Raw genomic sequence first — 24,555 nt, 5'->3', positions numbered from 1 at the left:
TTGCCTTATGGAATGCCCTGCCTGGGGGAGATCTACCTCTAGAAACATCTATGGTTCCTTTTCGTCAGCCGATGAGAAATGGAAGATCTTCCTACGCAGTGTTTCCTGGCTACTGGTGGTTGGTGTGAATGTTCTAGATAGCTAGCTAAAGAGAAGTGAGCGCTGCAACAAAACGTTGCATGGAGAAGTTCTCCTGATCCGGTCAGCCAGCCATGCCCGCTCCAGAAGTACTCCATTGCATCCCCCCTTCCGCCTGGATTTCTGTCCCACCCCAAAAAATAGCATTCTATGGCCACTAAACTTGCTCAGTTCTCTTTGGGTTGTTTGGGATCCTCCCCAGCCCTGATTAGCTTCCCCCCCTGAATATTTTGTACCTCTGCCAACCTTGGGGTACCCCAAGGTCTGACGATTCCTCCTCCTTGATTGTGGTTACATTTCCAATGGCCTGAACGTCAAAAATAGAGGAAAGTTCTTTTTAGCTGATTTTGGTATTGTGTTTAAGGTTAAAGATATCTGAGCATAGCTATCTATAGAAAGAAGACCAATCTAGCTAATCATAATATTCATTTGCCAGGTTCTTTTCCTATGTACAAAGAGCTCCATTCCTCCACCACTCTTCCCTTCCAGAAACTTTTACCTCTCGCCAGGAGGAAAGCAGGGGAGGAGGTGGGCCAGAGTTGGCTCTTGATTTAGTGGTGCCTCAGTTTCCCACAGCGACTCACACCAATGCTAAGTTTGGGGGGTATTAGGGGAATTTTAAAGGTTGGCTAGATCCAGCTGCCCAATGCTGCTCAGAGTGCCAGCCCAGGGGTGAAAAAACAAAACCAAGGGTGCTCAGGGCAGGTATCGCAAGTGGGTTTTGCTGATGCCCTAGTAGCTGCCCAAGGATGCCCAGTGCTGTCTTGGGCACCAAGGTGAGCACACAATGGTTATACACCGGTACCTCGGTTTTCGAACGTTATCCGTTCCGGAAGACTGTTTGAGTTCTGAAAACCGAAAACTCAGCTAGGCCTCACTGATCTTGCACTCAGTGGAAGCTGTGTGGCATGTTCAACTTCCGAGGCGTGTTTGAAAACCGAAGCATTTACTTCCAGGCTTATGGCATTCGAAAAACCGAAATGTTCGTCAACGGAGATGTTCGAAAGCTGAGGTACCACTGTAATAGTAAGAATTGGTTTGTGGAAAATGGCTAGGTCTGATATAGGGAGTGAAGCTTACTGTAGGAGGCTAGATTATACTGTATTAGGGTGTTTTTTTATAAATAATTTTTTATTAGTTTTCCAATGTTTACCCAGGATTAGTACAATTTTGCCAATTACAGTGGTACCTCGGATTACAAACACCTCGCGTTACAAACACTTCAGATTACAGACTCTGCTAACCCGGAAGTAGTACCTTGGGTTAAGAACTTTACCTCAGAATGAGAACAGAAATCGTGCACTAACGGTGTGGCAGCAGCAGCAGGAAGCCCCATTAGCTAAAGTAGGACCTCAGGTTAAGAACGGTTTCAGGTTAAGAACAGACCTCCAGAACGAATTAAGTTTGTAACCAGAGGTACCACTGTGTACAAATACCAGTTAATATCAAATTAATTCCAAATTTATATAATTTAATCCAAGCAGTTTTCTTGATTGATGTTTTAATCCAGTTCTTATATTGCTGTGGTGTGTGTGTGTGTGTGTGTGTGTGTGTGTATGTATGTGTGTGTGTGTGTATATATATATATATATATATATAACTTCTAATGACATTTCAGAGAGTATATTATGGTTTTGAACAGTTTCTTGGCAGCTGTAGGCTAGAGATGGGGAACCTGTGGCCCTCCAGATGTTGTCGGACTTCAACTCCCATCATCCCCAGCAAACGTCAGTGGTCAGGGATGATAGGAGTAATAGTCCAACAACATCTGGAAGGCTGCCACTGCTTGTGGTGCAGGGTCTATACCAGGCATAGGCAAACTCGGCCCTCCAGATGTTTTGGGACTACAACTCCCATCATCCCTGGCAGACAGGACCAGTGGTCAGGGATGATGGGAATTGTAGTCCCAAAACATCTGGAGGACCAAGTTTGCCTATGCCTGGTCTATACTTTCAGTAATGTCTCTTCATTGTGTTGGGAGCGGGGCGGTAGTGTCCTGTTCAGGACCGGTGTAGAATTTTGCTGCCATGGGCAGCTGCCACCAGCCGCCTTGGCTTTTTAATTCCTTGGGTGGCAGCATGTCTTAACCCTTTTCTCTCCCCTTTCAGATGCGTTTCCCCGGATCATCCCGATCAGAGCACCAGAAGCGGTACACAGCCAACCTGCACAGCACCTCCAGTGCCCTCTCTACCGGCCTGACTCGAGCAGTTTTGCAGCTAGTTTGCGGGAGCTAGAAAAAGTAAGGCTGACCTAAACCAAATAAGTGTTGGAAATGTAAAGAGTAAGAAGGATCTCTTTAGCATATGTGGTGGTCTTGTAGTAAGGTTAAAGCTTATTGGGAAATGATACATAATGAATTGAAAATGTTTTTGTTTGTAAAAAACAAAACAAAGCAGAAGCTTTTCTTTTGGTAATTAAAGGGACAGAACTACCTAAACTGTATAGAAACTTATTCATGTATGCTACTACAGTGGCGAGAATGTTACTCGCCCCAAAATGGAAAGAAGCAGAAGTCCCAGCAAAGGAAGAATGGATACCAGAACTGATGGAATATTCAGAAATGGCGGGACTTACCGGAAGAATAAAGAATCAAGATAACCAATCTTTTTGTAAAAGAATGGAATTGGTTTATTGAATATTTACAGATGAATTGTAAACAGATAAGAATATTGGCAGGATTGTTGTAATAATCTGCAGTTTTATAAGAGTATATATTTAAAGTAGATGAATAAATGAGCAAATTAAGTTAATTTGGATCTGCAGAAGATATTAAAATTAAATTTAAGGAACCGCAGGAAGAAGGGGAAGGAAGTCAAAGTTTTGAAATGTTAAAATGATTGTAAAATTAGCAAAATGTATAAATTTGGAAAGGATAAATAATTTTTTAAAAAATAGAAAAAGAAAGGCTGAAAATATATTTTTTGAAAGTTCAGCGGAGGTTCTTATGATGGTTCTGTTGTGATGATGCTCAGCTTCCATCGTGAGCACAGAGGCTAAAAGTAAAATGCCTCTGTGTGTGGTAAAGTGTGGATTGCCAGAGCTTGCACAGAACCTGTGGTTTTGCTGACCCTATATTGTGCACATGGTTAAAGCTGGTTTGGAACTGGCGTGTGCATGCAGGTCTGGCCCAAGACATTTTGCCACCTGAGGCGGGACCCTAAAATGGCTCCCCTGGTCCCTGCCAAGGAAGAAAGGGCCAGGGAAGACCTACATCAGGAACAAGTGGGGCAAGAAAGATTGAGAGCGGTATCTGCTGCTCCTGTGAATCCTACCGCCTGAGGTGGTCAGTCACCTTGCCTCATGGGTGGGTCGGCCCTGCACGCGTACTCTGCTGTTTTGCAGTCTGGTGTGTCTTATTTTGTAATAACGTAAGGGAAAATAAATGACTCATGCTTCTCTGGTTCTGTGCCAGTGAAATTCCTCTAACAACTTTACAGGGAACTGCCTACTTGAGTTATGCCTGGATGATTTAAGTAATCTTTTGCTTAGCGTAAATTAGTTCAACCCTGCTTTCCTTAGCTAAGCCAGAAAGTAGGTGCTGGAGCTGGAATGTACAGCCACATGCTTGTAAAAGTTTGCTGTTTAATCAGATTGATTCCCATTTATCCCACAATTCCAAAAACAAAACACATTGGGTTGTACATAAAACTGCGGTTCTACGCATGCTACAGACTTCTGTTTTTGCAACCGGCTTTCCCTGCCATCTTTCTTCTCTCCTGCAGTTCCCTGATCACCATCAAAATCTGCTCCAGATTCTGGAGTAGATTTTGGGGGGAGGGGGAACAGCACAGCAAAAGGATGAGGAAATCCCATTGTGTGGAACGTCACTTAGACAGTGTTGCAAAGACAAATCATTATGCTGTGACAGTAAGCTACAAAAGGCTTGGAAAAAACCTAACTGGTTTCCTTGTACCTTTTAATTAAAATGTCCCTCCTCCTCCTTCTTCTTCTTCTTTGAAAAAAACCAACAGTGCGGTTGGTACTGGGGACCAATGAACTGGGAAGATGCTGAAATGAAGTTGAAAGGGAAACCTGACGGATCCTTCTTGGTTCGTGACAGCTCTGATCCTCGGTACATCCTGAGCCTCAGCTTTCGATCACAGGGTATAACCCACCACACCAGAATGGAGCATTACAGAGGTGAGCCTTGAGGGCAGGGCAAGGGCATTAACCTCGGGTGGCATCCTACTCATCTTGCAGAGAAGGTCAAGTTCACACCGAGAGGAATCTGCCCAAGGGAGCATCTGTGATATAGGTTGGACTCTTAAGCCTGATCTCTCAGTGCTAGCATTCTATCCACTCACCTGTGCAGATTGCCGTTATTTTGTAGAGTCTAGGGGGGACACATTCACATACCAAATGGATGTTCTTCCACCCTCTGCTTTTCTGTCCAACATGCCCCTTAATGTTCCTTCATTGGCAGGGACCTTCAGCCTTTGGTGCCACCCCAAGTTTGAAGACCGCTGCCAGTCCGTGGTGGAGTTCATCAAGCGTGCCATCATGCACTCCAAAAATGGGAAGTTCCTTTATTTCTTGCGATCCAGGGTTCCAGGTATGTATTTAAATGTGCGTGTGAAACATTTAGATGCTTTTTAAAAAAATGATATTTATTACTTTTCGAACAATTTCAACACAACACTACAAAAAAAAGAACAATACAAATACAATACAAAAACACCACATACAAAAACAAACAAAAACAATTTAAAAACACCTCAAACATTTTCAATATCTTATCTTTCCTTCGCTTATTTCCAACGACCTCCTCACACCTCCCTTTTTGTATTCCACTTCTATTTATTGTTTCAGCAATTCCTTTCCATCTTCCTCTGTTTTCTATCCTATAATTATCTTAACACATTCTTGCCTTATTTTTTCCTTTAATTTTCTATTGCTCTATTTATACTTAATTCCTTATGACATTTCTACTAAAGCCATATAATTTCATTCCAACATTCTTCTAACATTCATTAATTTTACAATATTTCTATAAATAGTCTTTAAACTTTTTCCAGTCTTCTTCCCCCGATTCTTCTCCCTGTTCCTGGATCTTGCCAGTCATTTCCGCCAATTCCATATAGTCCATCAACTTCATCTGCCATTATCCAATACTTCAGTGCTTTCAAGAAGCAACCATTCTCTCAGCCAGCAAAAGGCAGATGGTTCACAACAAAGTTTAGGGGTCTGGCAGGGCAAGTCTACCTCCTTCTTTGGCATCCGTCAATATCTTAAATTTTACTCGTGGCTTCCTGCCCTGCCAAACATTTAGATTTTTTTGATTGTGAGTTCCGCTACACTCCTAACACATAGCAGATGTGTAGGGCCAAGTCTTTTACTAGAAGGAGAGCGGGGGCTCAGGCAATTGCTGGAGAGGCTTCCAGCAAGTGTCCAATGCAGGCAGTGGCTAGAGAGACTTCCAGCAAGTGTCTAATATAGGCAGTGGCTGGAGAGGCTTCCAGCAAGTGTCCAATACAGGCAGTGGCTGGAGAGGCTTCCAGCAAGTGTCCAATACAGGCAGTGGCTGGAGAGGCTTCCAGCAAGTGTCCAATACAGGCAGTGGCTAGAGAGGCTTCCAGCAAGTGTCCAATACAGGCAGTGGCTAGAGAGGCTTCCAGCAAGTGTCCAATACAGGCAGTGGCTAGAGAGGCTTCCAGCAAGTGTCCAATACAGGCAGTGGCTAGAGAGGCTTCCAGCAAGTGTTCAATACAGGCAGTGGCTAGAGAGGCTTCCAGCAAGTGTCCAATACAGGCAGTGGCTGGAGAGGCTTCCAGCAAGTGTCCAATACAGGCAGTGGCTAGAGAGACTTCCAGCAAGTGTCTAATACAGGCAGTGGCTGGAGAGGCTTCCAACAAGTGTCCAATACAGGCAGTGGCTGGAGAGGCTTCCAGCAAGTGTCTAATACAGGCAGTGGCTGGAGAGTCTTCCAGCAAGTGTCTAATACAGGCAGTGGCTGGAGAGTCTTCCAGCAAGTGTCTAATACAGGCAGTGGCTGGAGAGGCTTCCAGCAAGTGTCTAATACAGGCAGTGGCTGGAGAGGCTTCCAGCAAGTGTCCAATACAGGCAGTGGCTGGAGAGGCTTCCAGCAAGTGTCCAATACAGGCAGTGGCTGGAGAGGCTTCCAGCAAGTGTCCAATACAGGCAGTGGCTGGGGAGGCTTCCAGCACTCACTTGGCCTCACGCTCCTAACAAATATCTTTCTCAGATGTTTCTGAGATAGCTGCAGAGATATTTCCTGAGAATTTCTCCCCCACTCCCAATGTATTTATTTACTTACTTTTAACTTGCAGGTCTCCCTCCGACCCCTGTCCAGCTCCTCTATCCTGTCTCTAGGTTTAGCAACGTTAAATCGCTACAGCACCTTTGCCGCTTCCGGATAAGGCAGCTGGTCCGCATCGATCACATTCCAGAACTACCGCTCCCCAAGTAAGGTTCCGTTCCGTTCTGTGCTTTGTTTTGTGTTTTTTCCAACTCCATTTTAAGGAAGACCCTAGGTACAGAAATCTCGCTGCTGCGTCTTCTTCATCATTGTTCCGTCTAATAGCAAAGCCAAGAGGTTGTGTGCATATCAGTTTGGAAACTGAATGGGGTCATCCAAAGATAAGGCTTTTGAGTTTTTTACTGCATGCTCAGGGGACTTCTGAGATATGAAGAGGTATCTAGGTTTGTAAAATTAAGGTGTTTTTGTTTTGTTTTTTTAAAGGAAAACTTCTAAAAACAACTGTGACCTACAGAAAGTTGGATGGGAGGAGGGAGTTGACCTGTGTGAGCCTCTAATAACTTATAGCAGGGATTCCCAAACTCTGTTCTGTGGGAACCCCAATGACCCCTCACCTTCATTTAGGCAGCCCATGGGTATCTCTGGTTGGGCATGGTACATCCATTGCAATAAATAGTCCTAGTTCAGTTGCATTTTTATCGCTTCTATGGAATTGAAACTGGAACGCAATATGCAAGAGCTAAAAGAAGCAATGAAAAATACATGTCTTGCAGCACCTAGCATGGCACAGTACATTGGCTACCACGGGCAGGAAAATTTTCAAGTGGTCCACCAGGATCCTCAGCAATTTTGGGGTGGGGGTGGGGGATGGTTTTGGAGGCCACTGGCTTATACTCTCCTAGAGGTGGTGATGCAAATCAGCATGTGATTAAAATGCCCCTCCCTTGCTATATACAGTAGATAACTTTTGGACCCTCTTTCTGCACAGCCAGTGGTATCAGGGATGGTGAAGTCTTTAGCCCAACAGTATCTGGGGAGAGACATAGGTGCCCCTTCCCTTCCTTGGGTGTTTGTGTCACTTAGGGTTAGGTTGACACGTAGCACATTGCATACTCGGTGACTGCAGCATCAAGCAGGGAGTTTCCTGTGTGACTATAGAGCAGGGTTTCCCAAACTTTTTGGACTACAATTCCCATCATCCCTGACCACTGTTCCTGCTAGCTAGGGATGATGCGAGTTGTAGTCCAACAACAGCTGGACACCCAAATTTTGGGAAACCCTGATCTAGAGCATGGGTAGGCAAACTAAGGCCCGGGACTGGATCCAGCCCAATCACCTTCTCAATCCGGCCCGCAGACATTCCGGGAATCAGTGTGTTTTTACATGAGTAGAATGTGCTATTTTATGTAAAATGTATCTCTGGGTTATTTGTGGGGCATAGGAATTGGTTCATCCCCCACCCCCCCAAAAAAATAGTCCGGGCCCCCCACAAGGTCTGAGGGACAGTGGACCGGCCCACTGCTGAAAAAGTTTGCTGACCTCTGCTCTAGAGTATCACAGATGCAATGCTAGAGATTTTTTTTTTTTTAAGTATCACCCCACATCACTCAAATGTGATTTTTTTGGGGGGAGGGGTGGCGCTGGTTCGCACAAACACACACAAACTGCATGCCGTCAGATGGAGTGGAGTAATCCAGTGGTGGCAACAAGACCTTGAGCAATGGCATTCCAGACAAGCACTCCACATCAAACGGTGGCAGGGAGGGAGGGAGGGAAAAGGACCAACTTTTTTCCAAGCACCCGCAATGTCTGCTGCTGTTGCACTCTGGGATAATGGGATGTTGCCTGGAGCAAACGGCTTGCTTGAGGGGAAACATCTGGGGATTCCACAAACGAGTAGTTGCTCTGCATTTTTTGTTGTGCTGTAAATTGCTGGAAAGGCCCCAGGGTAGAGGGAGTTATCTGTGATACTCTCCTTCCCGCACTTACAGGTTGAACTAACTAGTGGTGTTAGCAAAATGTTTAAGAACTTCCTATGTGTTGGTTACAGAGGGAAGCGTGTTGAGCTGGGGTGGTGTGGGGAAGGAAGCTGATTCTGGCCCTGGAGCTGTTAACTTTTTCCTGGGAGAGGCAGAGAGTGTGTGTGAGAGAGCAGAGAACCCAGAAGTTGGGGACAGGGTGCAGAGGCCTTAGGATGGCTGAATTCCAACAAGAGTTTGAACATAATTAGATCTGGGCCTCATCTGCAGTAGAACACAGTTTTAAGTCTCTTCCTGTATATGTCGGTCCTTCTCTTAGTGCAGGGGTGGGGAACCTTGGGCACAGAAATGTAGCCCTCCTGCCCTCTCTGGGGTTCTTCCCACGTCACCCCAACCCTCCTCCATCCCCTATTCCTAGCTGGAATGTGTCTCCTGAACGATATCCTCTGCTTGCCTGGATGATGAAGAGGAGAGGGTATTTGTGCTTGGAACCCTCTGACTCTCCTGCAGTTGAAACATTGCCTAGAAAGGGAGGAGTTGCACCCATCACTCTGCTCACTTTTGCCTGTAGTCCTGCCCTCCCCCACTGAAATGTGGCCCGTGGCAGGTTTATTTTTGAGGCCATGCAGCCCTTGACCTGAAAAAGATCCCCCAGCTTACTGTGCCTTCCCTCTTTTTTCTGTCATCATGATAATCCTCTTGGAGCAAGGGTGTATAGGGTAGCCCCAGTCAGTGGGTTCCAAACTCCTACCCATTGAAGATTGACGTTGTGTTTGCAGAGGTAACCCCAGTTTCGATTTGCAGCCATTTTCGAGTCTTTATTTATAAGGGAGGTGATTCACTTCCACTCCACAACCCACAAGATCTCTTGAGTGTCCCTCGGCTCTCTGTTCCCTTAGGCCTCTGATCTCGTACATCCGCAAATTCTACTACTACGACCCCCAGGAGGAGGTGTATCTCTCCCTGAAGGAAGCTCAGCTTGTTTCCAAACAGAAGCAAGAGGCAGAGTCTTCAACGTAGCGAGGGCCCCCCCTCCCGCCGTGCTGCTGTCACCAATGGTAACGTAAAAAATTATTGTATATACAAGGGTTGGAGCAGGGATTCTTCATCTGCGACTCCTTCCTAGATGACTATGGGGTCCCTTCCAACTCGACAGTTCTACAATGAGGAACCCGTGGTCCTCCAGACGTTGCGGGCCTGTCAACTCCCAGCATCCCTGGCCTATTGGCTGTGCTGGCTGAGGATGAGGGGAGTTGGAGCCCCTGCAATATCTTGTTTCTCATCCATAGGCCACACCACGCAGTATTTCTCAAACTTTGCTGTTGTTAGACTACAACTCCCATCATCCCTATCTAGCAGGACCAGTAGTCATGGATGATGGGAGTTGTGGTACAACAAGGGTCTTCCTTTAGAATGAAATGAAGGCTTGGAGTCTGGGATTCGGTGGGCCCCTGGTGGTTTGGGACTCTGGCTGTATCGATCGCTTTTGCCAATGGAACAAAGGGGTCTTGAGGGATGGAAGGACAGGGAGGAAGGACACTTGGAGGATAGGGAATTCATACTGGGAAATATTGTCCTTGGAAACTTACGGCATTATTGCCAGACATTAGAAAAACTTGTTTCATGGATTATTTTTCCCAGTTAGTTTTTCCTCTTAGTGGTTTTGTCCTCTGCTTCTGTTGTCTTTATCACCTTTTCCTGGTGGTTATTTTGACACCACTGACACAGTCAGGTAATTTTAGGCTCCAGGCTTCATGGTCTTACAGGCGCCTTTTGTCCGGGTTGGACTTCACAGAGGACAGCCCTCTGTTTTTGAAGGGTTGTTCGGTCCAAGGCTACTTTAAAAAGCTGTAAGGAAGGAAATCCACGCAAGTCTGAAGTCTGAATCGGTGCTATGCTGGCATCATGCGTATAAGCTCTTCTTCACAAATATAAAAGCTGGAAACTTGATTTTTTTAAAAAATAGAATCCTTCGGGATTCCACACTTGTACCAATGCGAAGTTCTGTCCTGTCACAGAAGCGCAAAGTATATGCAGCCCCCAGCCCTTTGGTCTTTTCATTTTTTGGATTTGCAAAAGCAAGGATCTGATGCCATTTGGCTCTGTCTAGTGGTCTGAACTTAAATGTTGTTCCCCTCTGTCTTTCTTCACCCATCCCAAATTAGGAATTCGGTCACCAGTATCCTGTCGCTGTGGAAGCCGCGTTGGAGACGACTCCTGGCGCTTGCTTTCTGGCTGTTTCTTGGCCTCCAGAGAGGACCCAGGGCTTGAAAAGAAAGCACAGCTGTGCGCAGAGAAACAGGAGCCATGACCCCATCTGGTTCCATAACGATATTTTGGAATCTGCCGAAAACTGGACTGCAAGCTCCTGGAAACATGGAGAATGTCATGATATTTTTCTTCTTAAATTTATATTTTTTGGTGCTTCCCTCCCCCTCCCTCCCCTTTCTTCCAGCATGGGAAATAGTGAGCCGGTTTTTACATTTTGTTGACCTGTCTGGCATTTTTGGGCTGGGGGTGGGCTTTGGGGGGCTGGGGTTGAAGGTGCAGCAGACTCTTGAGACTTAGCGAGCCGAGAAAACAAACCAACCCCGGTGTTTCCCTGTCAAATTGTCCTTGTGGGAGAACACTGCTTTTGCAAGCAGGGCCTGAGCCCAAGGTATACCCAGCTGTATCAAGCAGTTGTGTTGGGGATGTAAGGCCAAAGGCAGAGGGGAGCAGAGGGAGGGGTTGGGGAGGGCAGCGAATGATGAGCTGAGCTGTGGCTTCCTGCTCCATAAGGAAGGCTGGGATGGAGGAGCAATCAGCTTGTTCAAACAATGGAAAATCGCCATGGCATTTTAAGGGGTGTTGGCTGGGCCTGGCCAGCTGGGCCAGAACGCTGTTGCCTTCCTTCTGATGAAAATGGGATGCGGATAGCATTGCGAAGCTTTCCCCCCCACTGCAAGTGCTGTTAGCTGTCTGTCTCTGCCTTTTCCCTCCCGCCGCTATTAAGACAGGAGCTCCAAGCTGCTGTGGTTTATTTCCTTATATCAGGTGGAAGTAAGATGCAAAGCTGGGCACCTGAAGCCAGTTTCGGAGCTGCCCATCTCAACCTGTCTCTCCGAAGATGACCTGCTGGATAAGTCAGACTTGGCCAAAGGAAATGCCTCCTTGAATCTTCTTAACATGCGAAGCACCTTAACCCCAGGCCCCGCTGTGCGAGTGGGAAGGAGAGAACGAAAGTCTGGAGTGAGCTTTCCATGGTTTCCCATCCAAGGAAGACGGATATTCTCATCTTCTAGCCCTAGTGGGAAACTTGCTAAATACAGAGAAATATTGTGTGTTGTCTTAATGGTTCACCCCACAACAGCAAGGAGTGGGATTTTTTTTTTAAAAAAAATTATCATAGCAAACCAGCTCACAGCTGTTCAGAAGTGATTTTGACATCCGAAAGGTGCATTTTCTGTGTGGGTTTGATAAATCCTCTTTCCATGTCCAGCTAAAGGTACTTGACATAATTTCTTGGTGATTTTTTTTTAAGCTGTGATACCTTAATTTATTATTATTATTATTATTATTATTATTATGTTGTAAAGCTTGCTCCATATTCTGTGAAAAAAGAGTTTTACCTAGGCTCCAGCCTCCACTTCCGGAAGTCTACACGCTACACACTGGATATAGCAAACTGTGAGGCTTATAGTCATTGAGACTTTGGAATATTCTTAAGAAGAACTAGAGGATGGCTAGTAGATTGTCTTCTAAAAGCTGAACCATGAAAAGATCGCCTCTGTTAAAAACAAAAACCCAGGGGCTTTTAAGGAAAGTGGACCTCTCTTCTTTCCATTCATACTTGGTGCGTTTCGAGGTGGGCTCCAAAATTTAGTTCCTCGCAACTTCTTGTGCAGGAGCTCCCAAAACAAACACACGCCCTTGGATCTCGTTCTCCTGCTTTGCTCTTCAACTGGCTCTTGATTGACTGCCTGGGCACCCATTTTTGCTCTGCCCCCAAAGAAGGCTCTCTGTCGCCCATCTTTGCACGATTGCGAACTAAGGGAACTGAAGATGCATTGAGCGGTGGAACTGGTGCCCTTCCCTGGAGGTCTGTCGTCTTGCAACACAGTTCTTACAGCAGCCAAGACAACTTTGTGTAGACATGAGCCAATGAAGGAGTTGGGTGTGCCCTGCGATAGGAGATGGGAAAGCTACAGGTTCCTGGAACTCTTCCCCTTGACTTGTTCCTGATAACACTGGGGAGAGGTGAGAAGAAGGACCTCGCCCTCTGCTGCAATACATGGGGCCATGTTGCTTTTGGAGCTGTGCCATTATTTGTGGCAGCAAATAATGCAATCCTGGGGGGAAAGAAGGCTTGCTGACGTGCAACTACTGAACACTTTCCATGCCAGGAATGATCATAAATGAACCAGACGACCCTCCTGCGTGTGCATTTGGATATAGAATGATGCACTGGAAAGAAAATCCATTTTGTTCTAATGTGCTTGGAGAGTTTGTGTGTGTGTGTGTTGCTGCAAAGGAGGACTTTAAAAAGGTGCTGGAATTAAGTTTCAACTACCAAAAGGAGATTGAAGATTCTGCTCCTATCTGCAAAAGAATGCCGTCGCTGCCTCTCTAGTGAATAGTGCAAAGGCCTGGGACTGCATTGTAGGCTGTCTCAAGTTTTCGTGGTTTCCCAGCTCATCGTATCTGCTCTCCTCAATTGAAATGGCACACTTCCTGATCTTTGGTGGACTTGGAGAGCTTTTTCCTCTCTGTCTGTCTGTCTCTCTCTCTCCCTGCACCCCCTGCCTTGTTTCCCACCACCCCCTTGAAAAATATTTGGTTCAAGGAAGAAGAAGAGACCAGAAGGTCTCACAAACCTGCCGCCTCCAATGGTGCTGGGTGGAAACGTTTCTTAAAATCCTGTTCAAACACGCACAAACCGTAACCCAGTGCCGGAAGCCTGGTATCTCCTCGGAGCCTCCCGCCATTTGTGGAACTTGGAACACCTCTAGAACTCTGTTGACTGACTGCTAAAAGTAGCAAAGGCCAATCACGTGTAAATAACTTGCAGGGAGTCCTGTGGCTTCCCTTGGCCGCTGTTGCGTCCATCTCAGTCCACTGCTGTAATGGATTTCCTGTGAAAGGAACCTCTCTTTTTAAAAATCTCTCTTCCCCTCCTCCACCCATTTGGTTTAAATTCTTCCCTTGTTGGGGCTGCTTTTGATGAGTTTTCTATTTTTGGGAAATGTGTGAGTCGTCGTGCGTGAGTGTCAGGCAGCGAGAATTAAATTCTGCACTGTAGCTTTCTGTCGTCTGTGCTCCTGACTGAATGGTTGCTTTGGTGTGTTTCTGACGGAGCGTCTCATTTTCCCATCCTTTTGTAATAGCAGAAGGGGTATGCGTGGGATGAAAAAACTGTTACACTCCGGAACAAACTGGAGTGTGTTTTTGGCTTTGCTCTCTGTCTTAGAATCATTTGCCCTTTTTTAAAAATATATATTTATTTTTATTTATTTGTTGTGATCAGGTTGGTTCTGGGAGTTTCTTGGTGTATCGCCTCCGTGTGAGGCAGCCTTTGGACAACCTGGTGCCAGCCACATGTTTGAGACTACAACTCCCATCAGCGACAGCTGGGGCTGATGGGACTTGTAGTCCAGGGTGTCTGGAGGGGGGGGGAACCAGGTCGGTGCAGGCTACTATAAGGTCTACATTATATTCCTTACTTAAGTTAATTTACAGCTTCTTCTTCCCAGCATATGGAACTAGGAAGTACACTGTGGGTACTTTTCTCACCCTTCTGGTCAGTGATGCCTCTTGATAAAATTTAGAATTTGGAGTGTGGCGGGGGGGGCAGGCTTATCAAACTGTGCTTACTTTGGCTGTGTGGAAGAGCAATATGCCCATAGGTTTTTGATGTTCGTCATGGGATGAGAGCCAGTGTGGTGTAGTGGTTAAGAGCGGTAGACTCGTAATCTGGTGAACCAGGTTCGCTTCCCCGCTCCTCCACATGCAGCTGCTGGGTGACCTTGGGCTAGTCACACTTCTCTGAAGTCTCTCAGCCCCACACACCTCACAGAGTGTTTGTTGTGGGGGAGGAAGGGAAAGGAGAACGTTAGCCGCTTTGAGACTCCTTCGGGTAGTGATAAAGTGGGATATCAAATCCAAACTACTTCTTCTTCTTCTGGGTGAGGGAACCTTAAACAGAGGACTACATTCCTTTCTGGGCAACCCTGTGAGGGCCACATCCCAGCGGGGGGCCAGAGACAAAATGTCAATTTTAGCTTTGTGAACTAGGCTGGTTTTCTACACATACTCAAGCTCCCCCTCTCTACCCACTCTTCAGACAAACAAGAGGCATCAAGAGCACACAATCCAGTCCAATGCTTGGGCTGTGAAGCCGGTCTAGTGAGAGGCTGTAGACTTGGGAGTCTGGAGGGCAAGGTGGAGAGGGCAAGGTTCATCCATCCCTGGTATGTCCTCAGTACATTCGTACCTTGGATCTCAAATGCCTTGGCTCCCGAACAAATTGGCTCCTGAACGCTGCAAATCTGGAAATGAGTGTTCCGGATTTCAAACGGTTTTTGGAAGCCAAACGTCTAGCACCGCTTTCTGATTGGCTGCAGGAGCTTCCTGCAGCCAGTCAGAAGCCGCGCCTTGGTTTCATAATGTTTTGGAAGTCAAACGGGACTGTACATCCAAAATGCAATGGATTCAAAATGTTACGCACTCTTACTGTCTCCCCTGCTTTTTCTTTATTACTTTTTACTGTTGCATAAGCGCTGTTCTGGCCCACAAAGAAACCAAGTCTAGATGCCAATAATAATAATAATGATGATGATGATGATGATGATGATGCTTTGGTTCTTCAAGTTTTAGGGTTTCACAGATTTCTGCATTGTGGAAATATGCACGTTCGACCACCTTCGCCCTGGGTCAGTGGTGCAAGTTTTTCCTTCTGCATTCAGATGAACATAGAAAGTCCAAGGCTGGTTAGATACAAGTCTTTTGGGCCTGTGTGTTTGGATAGAAGTGCATTTTGTTGTGTTCCTCCTACGACCTGGGTTTCAAAACACTATTCACAGGCCAGCTGTCAATAGGCCAGGGTTGTTGTTTTTTTGAAGACACCAAAACTGTTGAACTTCTTCTTCTTCTTCTTCTTCTTCTTCTTCTTCTTATTATTATTATTATTATTATTATTATAAAAATGTCCCCCTCCAAAAAAGTTGTGTGTCAGCTGCCATCAACTACTTGGCCATAGTGGAGATTTTCCCTCTTGCAAATATGGCTTTAGTTTTGACCTTGATGATGTCACAAAAGCTGTGGATTCCTGCCCCCTCTAAACTTTGAAGTCCTAGCAGCTTCACCTGGTTCCAGCCCATGCAACTTCTAAGCTGCACTTCCTAGTGCCTACAAGTTGAGTGCATCATACAAGTTGTGTGTATAGGGGGTGGCCTTCTGGACCTTGGGCAGCCCTCATATTCTTTTGCGAGCCCAGGAAGAGCCAGCATAACTCAAATCAGTTCTCTTGGCTGGCTGTAATTCTGACTCGATTGCTCAATCAGCTTGCGGCATTGGAAGCTGTACAAAACTGGAAGCTCTTCACAAGTCTTGCGGAGGGGTGAAATGGATTAGCCCAGAAATTGGCCTTGTCAATTTCACTTCTTGGCAACTGCCCTATGAGCTCGTTTGGAGAGCCACCTATCCTTTCATGAACGAACGCCTTTGAAGGGACCGCAAAATTACTCTATGCTCGTAAAATTACTAGTGTTATGAGCTGCTGGGACAGTTCAAAAAGGCTGGGCGGAACAGGGGATGCCTCTGGTAGTTTTTCCATTGCACAAGGTAAAATGGTACTAAAAAGCCCTGCTTGATCAGAAAAGGTTCGTGGGAAACGCAAAAGTGAATGTGTATGCTTCAGTAATAACACTGGAAAGCCATCATTTGTGTACGACTTGAAACCTTGCATATTCCTCCAGCAACGTTGATTAAGTAAGATCCCACCTGACTGCACTGAAAAGGTTTTTGTTGTTTTTTTTTGTTAGCTATTTTGCTGAACTCCCAAGTTTGCGCTGTGTGTGTGAGTGTGTGTATGTGTGTTTAATTTATTGAAATAGCTGCTGTAATTTATTTTTGAAAATATACAAAATGTTTTAAAAGAAACAAAAACCAACCAGACTTGCGGGCCAATCTTAAACGTGTGGGACGGGGAGGGGGAGATGCTTTTATATGAAGATAAATGCACTTTGGGTGTGTTTAAGACATCTTTTGGGAGGGGTTAGACTGTTCTGAGGACTGGGATTTGAATGGCCTTGTCTGTATATATTGTATCAATAGGCACGTTTTTGGTTTTTCATGTGGATACATTTGTAACTGCTGCAGGTGCTGTCTGGAAAACGGATGTACTGAATAATTTTGCCCCAAAGTTGGGGTGGGGGAATCCCCCCCCCCTTTCCTTTATTGGGTAAATTTTGTCAACCATGGGAGAGAACTTTGCCTCTCCTGTTTGTATCTCATTTCTATTGTGGGGTTGGTTTTTTTTTTGTTGGTTTTTTGGGGGGTCCCCCCTTCTGCCTATGGGTGGTTGTTTGACAGGGGGTGGGGAGTGGGGTTTGAAATAAAATACTTAAATGGTCCCTTATGTGCTCTTGTCTTATTTTGCAGGGGTTGGAAAATTCATTTGGAATGTTCAAACTTGCCCTCTTAATTTTTCAAGTATTTGGAAGTTCTTCACTTTCGTCCATAATGCTTACAACAGTAGGCCACTAGAAATGGGAGCATTTTCAGTTCAGGGGCCACATTCCTTCATGAGGAAACTTCTGGGGGCCACATGCCAGAGGGGGGCAGAAGCAGAAAGAAGCAAAAATGGCTGCAGAGCAAGTAAAGTGATAGTTGCCCTTTTGGACAGTATTCCCCCCTCCCCCATTTATTTAAAAAGCATTTCTAAGCCACTTATCAAAATAGTCTCTTAAGCCGTGTGCAACATACAAACAAAAATATATATTAAAAATCAGCACCATCAAATCACAGGGTTTAGAGTCCAACATTAATATTAATTTAAAAGCATTTCTAAGCTATATTCTAGCCATGCAAAGGGCAGAAATTTCTCTTTAACAGTGGTGATCTATTTCGAAAGCTCTCCAAGCTTGTTTTATGCATAATCTTGTGTTGATCTTGTTGGGATTTTCTTGAATTATGACTAGCAAAGGAAAAGGGGGAACGGAAACATGAGAGGCTCAGTGATGGTAGCTGAGGCTTGGCCATTCCTGAACATTTTGCTACCTTGTTTGTTGAAAATGTGTTATTTTTAGATTTTTAGAAAATGTGTTATTTTTAGAACCCACCATATTTTTGTGATTTCAAGTTGTTTAAAACGGTTTTTGATATAATAATAATTTATTATTTGTAGCCATCTGACTGGGTTGACTGGGCAGCTTCCAGCATATATAAAAACATAGTAAAACCTTAAAAAGCTTCCCTATATAGGGCTGCCTTCAGATGTTTCCTAAATTTTATATAATTACCCATCTCCTTAACATCTGATGGGAGGGCGTTCCATAGGGTGGGTGCCCCTGCCGAGAAGGCCCTCTGCCTGGTATTGGGTTTTTGTTGTGTAACCCACCCTGGGACCTTAAGTTGTAGGGCAGGTAATTATTATTGTTATTATTATTAATATTTATTAAAGATGAATGAATTATAAGGCAAAAGAAGAAAAGGGGGGAGAAAACTTGTTGAATTATTATTATTATTCAACAACTGTAGTCTATAATGAAATGATAATATAAAGAAATAAAAAATAATTTAAATAGAAAGTAATAAAGTGAAAATAAATGAATGAAATATGCCCTTAGCCCAGGTCCTGTCCTCTTCTGGCAGAAACTCAGACCACTTCTGGTTTGACTCTGCCCATTGCTGGCATCATAATCCCTGCCTCCGCTCCAAAATTCCTGATATAAATAAGGGATGTATTCAAGCTAATGCAACTTGGGGGCAAGCCTAGATTTTAAATGTCGATTGTATTAGCGGCAGAAGGCTCTACCCTTCTAGGCAAAGCAATGGATGAAATACTTGGAGCTAGACTGCTTCTAGGCATATTCAGAGTACGTTTCCAGTGTAGTAACTGCAACAGCCCTCACCTAGCTAAAAGCAAACACTGGGAGTCTGGGCTCGCAGGCCCAAGCAGCTGCAGTTTCTCCCCAAGGAAACCCTAGAAATAAAAATCCTGGAACCTGGTGGCTATTTTTAGAAAGTCCAGATCAGTGGGTAGGACTCATTTTCAAGAAACGTTTGTGTGTCAAAGCTCTGGGTCGGCTGCATGGACTGGGGATCAGACAGGACATTTCCAGCCCCACCTGGTGAATGAACCTGGAAAAATAAAATAAAAAGGTATTTTGAACTGCTGTTTCCACAATGCTGATTGCCCAACACTTCAGGCAGTAAGACAAATCAGAGTTAAAAATCTGAAAATTCCAATACAGATGTAGACAGGGTGGAATCTACACACATAAAATGTGAAAATGGCCTTTTTAACAAAAAAAGTTTGAAAAAATACATTGAATTTGGCATAGCTCACTCTCGCCATCTAGTGTCAAATTAGTATATTGCACTTTACAACACACTTGAAACCTTTTATTTACAGCTGTATAGCTGAGTCCAAGGTAAGTTCTCTACTTAAAAGGCCTGTTGGAAGACAGACACCAAAAGGGTGAGTGCCGCAACACAAAAAGCCTGGTTCTTATATCCTAATGAATTGACCTCCTGATAAGTTGGTACCTGCAGGAGGCCATCTCTTGCAAGAGCACCGTGTGGCTGATTGGCTCTATAACAGATGAGGCAATCTTTCAAGTATCCTGCATCGTGCTTTATACATGGGTCATTCCATATCAAGGGACGCGGGTGACTCTGGGCTAGACCACTGAGCCCTTTGGGCTTGACGATCAGAAAGTTGGCAGTTCGAATCCGCACAACGGGGTGCGCTCCTGTTGCTCTGTCCCAGCTACTGCCAACCTAGCAGTTCACAAGCACGCCAGTGCAAGTAGATAAATAGGTACCACTGTGGCGGGAAGATAAACTACTTTTCCGTGACTCTGGTTTCCATCACGGTGTTCCATTGCTCCAGAAGCAGCTTAGTCATGCTGACCATATGACCCGGAAAGCTCCCCATAGTTGCCTTTGACTGGACTTAACCATCCAGGGGTCCTCTACCTTTACCTTTTTACCATTCCATATCAAAGTGATCCAACTTTTTTACCTCATGGCATCCGATTTTCTTAATATTTTGTACACTTGTTGAATGAACTAAACCAAGTTGAAATCTGAAATTTTAATTTTTCATCTCATCCTGTTTTTGAGTTATGAGGATTTGAAATTTCAAAAAATTGACTATTTTGGCCTTGCTGGAGTACACAAAAACCTTTAATGCTCAGTCCAGGATTGAGATACGTCAAAACTAAAAAACCCCAATCTCTTCAGAACTTCATGGGCTTTAATATGATATGTCAAATGATGGACTTACTTAATTTTTAAAATTTAAGTTACAAAATTTTAAATTTTTAGAAGTGATTTTAAAAATGAATATGATTTTAAAATTCCCCAAAAATGTATTGATTATTTAATATTTCTAAGAGCTACCTGCAAAAATTTCACCTTGGGATCTCAGTGGGATCACATTAAAAAATATTTTGTACATGTCTGCCTTATTGGGTTCTATTTATGATAAGTGGGTCGTCTTGGAGTAAAATATAAGAGAATAAACAAGACCAACTATAATATCAGTTGAAAGTTATTCAGTTCAAAAGTGTCTGAAAAGCTAGTTGGGCTTTTCTTTTAAAAGCTAGTTGGGCTTTTCTTTTAAAAATGTGTTCCAAAGCAGATAGCTTGGTGTTCCCTGATAGAATCAATGCTTTGAAATGATTCTTGTTGGATCACTTGATATGGAATGAGCCACACCAAAACCTATCGCCTTGCCTTTTGCCTGGTAGCTAACTGACAGCTGGTGCATCTCTACAGCAGTGCCATGACATGGTTGGCATTATCTTTCTCCAGTTCTTGTGTGTATCTTAAAAGATGCCTTATAGTACACATTTTGACATGGTGGGTATATTTATCTATTGGTTTATTTTGGAGCCAAGAACTGTTTTTAAACGTTGAGAAGTGTGAATTTTCTGCACAATAGAAGTGCAAACCAGGTTGGTTCACTGGGAAAATAAGGACCAGACTAAATCATCCATGGAGATGGAAAGGAAACCTTGCTACTATGTCTTCAAATCTTTGGTTTTTCCCCTCCACATTTTTTTTTTTGGGGGGGGGCTTATTCCTGGCTTTGAGAACAGCTTCCAGAATTGTAGCCACCTGTTCATGCTTTGCCCAGCACCTGTTAATTCTTTTGTCTGACCGTTTTCATATTTTTCTATCGCTGAGCAAAGTCGTCTGGGCACGTATCAAAACAATAAATGATGGCGGGGATTTTTTTAGCAGCACAAAACCCCACTGGAGAGAGATGGTTTTGTGCATGTGCCATCTGTCCTTGTTGACTGGCATTTTGCTCTTCTAAAATCATGCCCTGAAAAGCTCCATTTGATGACTTCTGTAAATCAAACCTTTGCAAATGAGGCAAAGGTTTTTTTGACAGCCCTCTCTGGGGGCGGGGAGGGGGGAGGCGGAGTTGGAACTGACTGTGATCCATTTACAGTGAGTTGATCCTTCAGTGTGCAGATGATCACAGTGGTGCTGCAAAGTCCAGAGTTCCTTACTTTCTGTTGATGGGTTTGCTAATATCCTTGCCAGAATTTTGCTGGCCGCAGCTAATAAAGAGATGCCTCAATAGTTTCTGCAATGAGTTCTAAAGAAGTATAAAGACGCTCTCAAGGCAAATCTTTAAAAAATGTAGGTTAAACACCGACAACTGGGAAACACAGGCTTGCGAACGCTCCAACTGGAGAACAGCCTTTACCAAAAGTGTTGTGGACTTTGAAGACAATTGAACTCTGGATGAAAGGGAGAAGCGTGCTAAGAGGAAGGCACATTTGGCAAACCCTCACCGTGATCAACTCCCGCCCAGAAACCTATGTCCCCACCGTGGAAAGATGTGGGCCCAGAATTTGACTCCACAGTCACTCATGGACTCACTGTTAAGACCGTGCTCATGGAAGACAATCTTACTCAGCTACAAGTGATAGCCAAAGAAGAAAGAAAACTTCCTGTTGAGTACCCAGAACCAGTTTCAAAGCCCCCCAATCTCTGTGTATGTGGTTTTGAAAAACCCACCCCCAAGCTGTAAATAAGCTTAAAGGAAGATGGAAGTTTTCTTACGTGGCCCTGTCCAATCACAGACAGTTTTCTCCTTACTAGGAAGGCACGTCAGCAAAGAAAAATTGATGGCTACGCAGAGCTGGCTAAATTGATATACAAATTACGGGACAAGGACAACTGTGACTTCAAGGAAGAATGGGAGCTTTTCACAATTTATCTAAAAAGACAACGAAATGAATTGGACTCCTTGGCAGGTTTTGAATAAACATACACAAATTTATTAGTTGGTAACATGGTAGATAGAGGGACGCAGGTGGCACTGTGGGTTAAACCACAGAGCCTAGGACTTGCCAATAAGAAGGTCAGCAGTTCGAATCCCTGCAACGGGGTGAGCTCCCGTTGCTCAGTCCCAGCTCCTGCCAACCTAGCAGTTCGAAAGCACATCAAAGTGCAAGTAGATAAATAGGTACCGCTCCGGCGGGAAGGTAAACAGCGTTTCCGTGCGCTGCTCTGGTTCGCCAGAAGCGGCTTAGTCATGCTGCTTAGTCAGGGGTCCCTTTACCTTTACCTTTAACATGGTAGATAGATAATGTAAGGATATATATAATTTTATAACATGCAGAGAATAATATGTGCTGAGAAATCAGAAAGGGGAGCTGAGGGAAGTCTCGGGGGGAGGGTTTGAAGGGGGGAAAATAATGAATATGAAATGTTTCAATAATTTGTTATGTTGAAATTGTTAATAAAAACTTTTTTTAAAAGGGGGGGGGGAGGAAGACACGTCAGTGGAGTTGCTTAGTTCAGTTGGTCAAAGTGTGGTGCTGATAATGCCAAGGTTGCAAGTTCGATCCCTGTATGGGACAGCTGCGTATTCCTGGATTGCAATGGGGTTGGATTAGATGATCCTCAAGGTCTCTTCCAACTCTACGATTCTATGTGCAAAGCAATCCATGCAGTCACGAGGAGATTTCTCTTGTGCTGTTTTGCCACCTTGTGTCCAGCATATGACATTGCAAGGATGAGACTCCTGGTTATGCTAACAGCAATGAAATGAATTAGCCACAATACCTATCATAGCGTTGAGGGGACTTCAAAGGTTGTCTGGTCCCCCCCCCCCCCGGACTCATGCATGAAATCTGCGGCTACAGCATCCCTCATGAGTGGCTATCCAGCTTCTGCTTAAAAATCTCATATGATTCCACCACATTTCAAATAGGTTAGTTGCACTGACAGACAGCTCATACAGTCTTGGGCTAGATGAAGCTTAAATCAGGATTTATTTTTTTAAAAAGCAGTAGCAGCCTCATCTCACTGCTCAGAAAATAAGGGAAATAGAGCTGGGCAAAGTAGTGTGTTTAAATGTTTTCTCCTGTGCCCAAAAAAATCAAGTTGCAGTGATATATTGTATAATGTTTGTGGAGGTGGTACTATCTCTGTGACATTGGCAGAGCTGGTGTGATGGGCATGGAATGTTCATTAGTGTTGCCATATTTCAAAAAGTAAAAACCAGGACACCCTGAAAGTTGTTGAGCACCAAGGCAGTTTCCTGTGTTCCAGACTGACTGGTGCTCCCTTTTATTCTTCTTCTTGTTACTCTCTCTAACAGCCGAATTGCAGTTAGCCTCCTCCTTCTCTCCTGGTACTGAATCAACATCCTTTGAACCGGTATGCGACTGACAGATTAAAGACTACCTGTTTGATCTCACATGACTCTGCCTGTACATATGCAAGCATGTGTCAGACACCCAAAAACGCAGTGAGCCCCTATTATGCGTGAGAGTCTGAGACTGGGAAGGAAGAATTAAATTATTTAAGGCACTCCATTCTATTACCCATCCTTGTTCTCCTTTTCTTCTTCCTCTGAGCCTAGATACAGTGCTATTGTGGTTTTCTGAGTTTTGTTTTATATTTTTGCAAAGTGGAGACCACTCCTTTAGGTCAGCTCTTCTTTCTCTCTCTGCCTCAGTCACTCCATCTGCAATATGAGAGATAATAACATGGACTTCTTTTATGCAGAAATGGGGAACCTTCCTTTTCAGACTGAAGGCTCCATTTTCTTCTGGACAATCTATCAAGGACCATATGCTTGTGGTGGGCGCTGCCAGAGGCAAAAGTTGGTGGAGCGATGAATGCAAGTTCTGCCCTTTGTACAGTAGGCTAGTTTCTGACAGTCTAGTGCAATTTTCATCCTCTCCATTTTTTGTAGCTAGCTTGCTAAGGTAAAGGACAAGTGTCCTTCCGTCCTCAGTTTATTACTTTATTTTAAAACATTCATACTCCACTTTTCACCCTATCTGGGTCTGCATGTGGTTTATGAAACAACAACATGCAATGTACAAAATTTAGCTTAATTTATTAGATTTATAAACCGCCCTTCATCATAAGATCTCAGAATTAAATACAGGATAAAAACAATAATTAAAAACAATAATTAAATAATTAAAAACAAAACAGCAAAAGCTTCTGGCTTGGCTGGTTAGTATATCAGGGCATTCCTGGTGCTGTTAAATCTGCATTTTCTGTATTATTTAAGTTTTGTTTTAAACTATTCACTCAAGACACCTTAAAATCTAAAACAAAAGTGACGAGAACAGAACGTTTGAAGCCGCATTTCAAATACAGATGCTGCCTGGATGTAGGGAGTTGAACCTAATTTTGACATTTGTCTATGGAGCAGGGTCCTGAGGAGTAGCCCATCTTAAAATACACCTTGGCCTGTTCCCCATAAGCTTAGGGACGGAGCCAGCACTGCCCCATTTCCTTGTCCCTGCTTCTTTCCATTCCTTTCCTGACTCAGCTCTCTCCGCCGGCTAGCATACACTCGCAATGCTCAGCAGGCACCAAAAGGGTTATTTAAAAAATCTATTTCCATCCCTGCCCCGACTCTGGTCAAACAAAGGAGATCATGAGATTGGTGGCCAAGGCCACTCCAGGCCCAGGAAATGCAGTCTGGTGGGCAGAACATTCAAAGGAGCTCTTTGTTCCCACCACCAC

General features: G+C 44.4%; 1 protein-coding gene across 2 annotated transcripts in view; it reads left to right on the top strand.

Moving 5' to 3' along the window:
- The window catches only part of SOCS7 (suppressor of cytokine signaling 7), a 33,112-nt gene extending 16,166 nt beyond the window's left edge, over positions 1 to 16,946 (top strand). For both annotated transcript variants that reach the window (XM_082197257.1, XM_082197258.1), the window contains 6 exons: positions 2,247 to 2,377; positions 4,110 to 4,278; positions 4,562 to 4,690; positions 6,426 to 6,561; positions 9,234 to 9,392; positions 10,500 to 16,946. In XM_082197257.1, coding sequence (XP_082053383.1) covers positions 2,247 to 2,377; positions 4,110 to 4,278; positions 4,562 to 4,690; positions 6,426 to 6,561; positions 9,234 to 9,354 — 686 coding nt within the window. In that variant the 3' untranslated portion in view covers positions 9,355 to 9,392; positions 10,500 to 16,946. The remainder of the gene's footprint in view (positions 1 to 2,246; positions 2,378 to 4,109; positions 4,279 to 4,561; positions 4,691 to 6,425; positions 6,562 to 9,233; positions 9,393 to 10,499) is intronic.
- The last annotated feature ends 7,609 nt before the right edge of the window (positions 16,947 to 24,555 follow it).

The sequence above is a fragment of the Podarcis vaucheri genome (assembly GCF_965113315.1).
Source record: "Podarcis vaucheri genome assembly, chromosome: 13".
Classification (NCBI taxonomy): domain Eukaryota; kingdom Metazoa; phylum Chordata; class Lepidosauria; order Squamata; family Lacertidae; genus Podarcis; species Podarcis vaucheri.
Note: the sequence above shows the minus strand (reverse complement) of the source record. Positions and strands in the feature narration are given on the sequence as shown.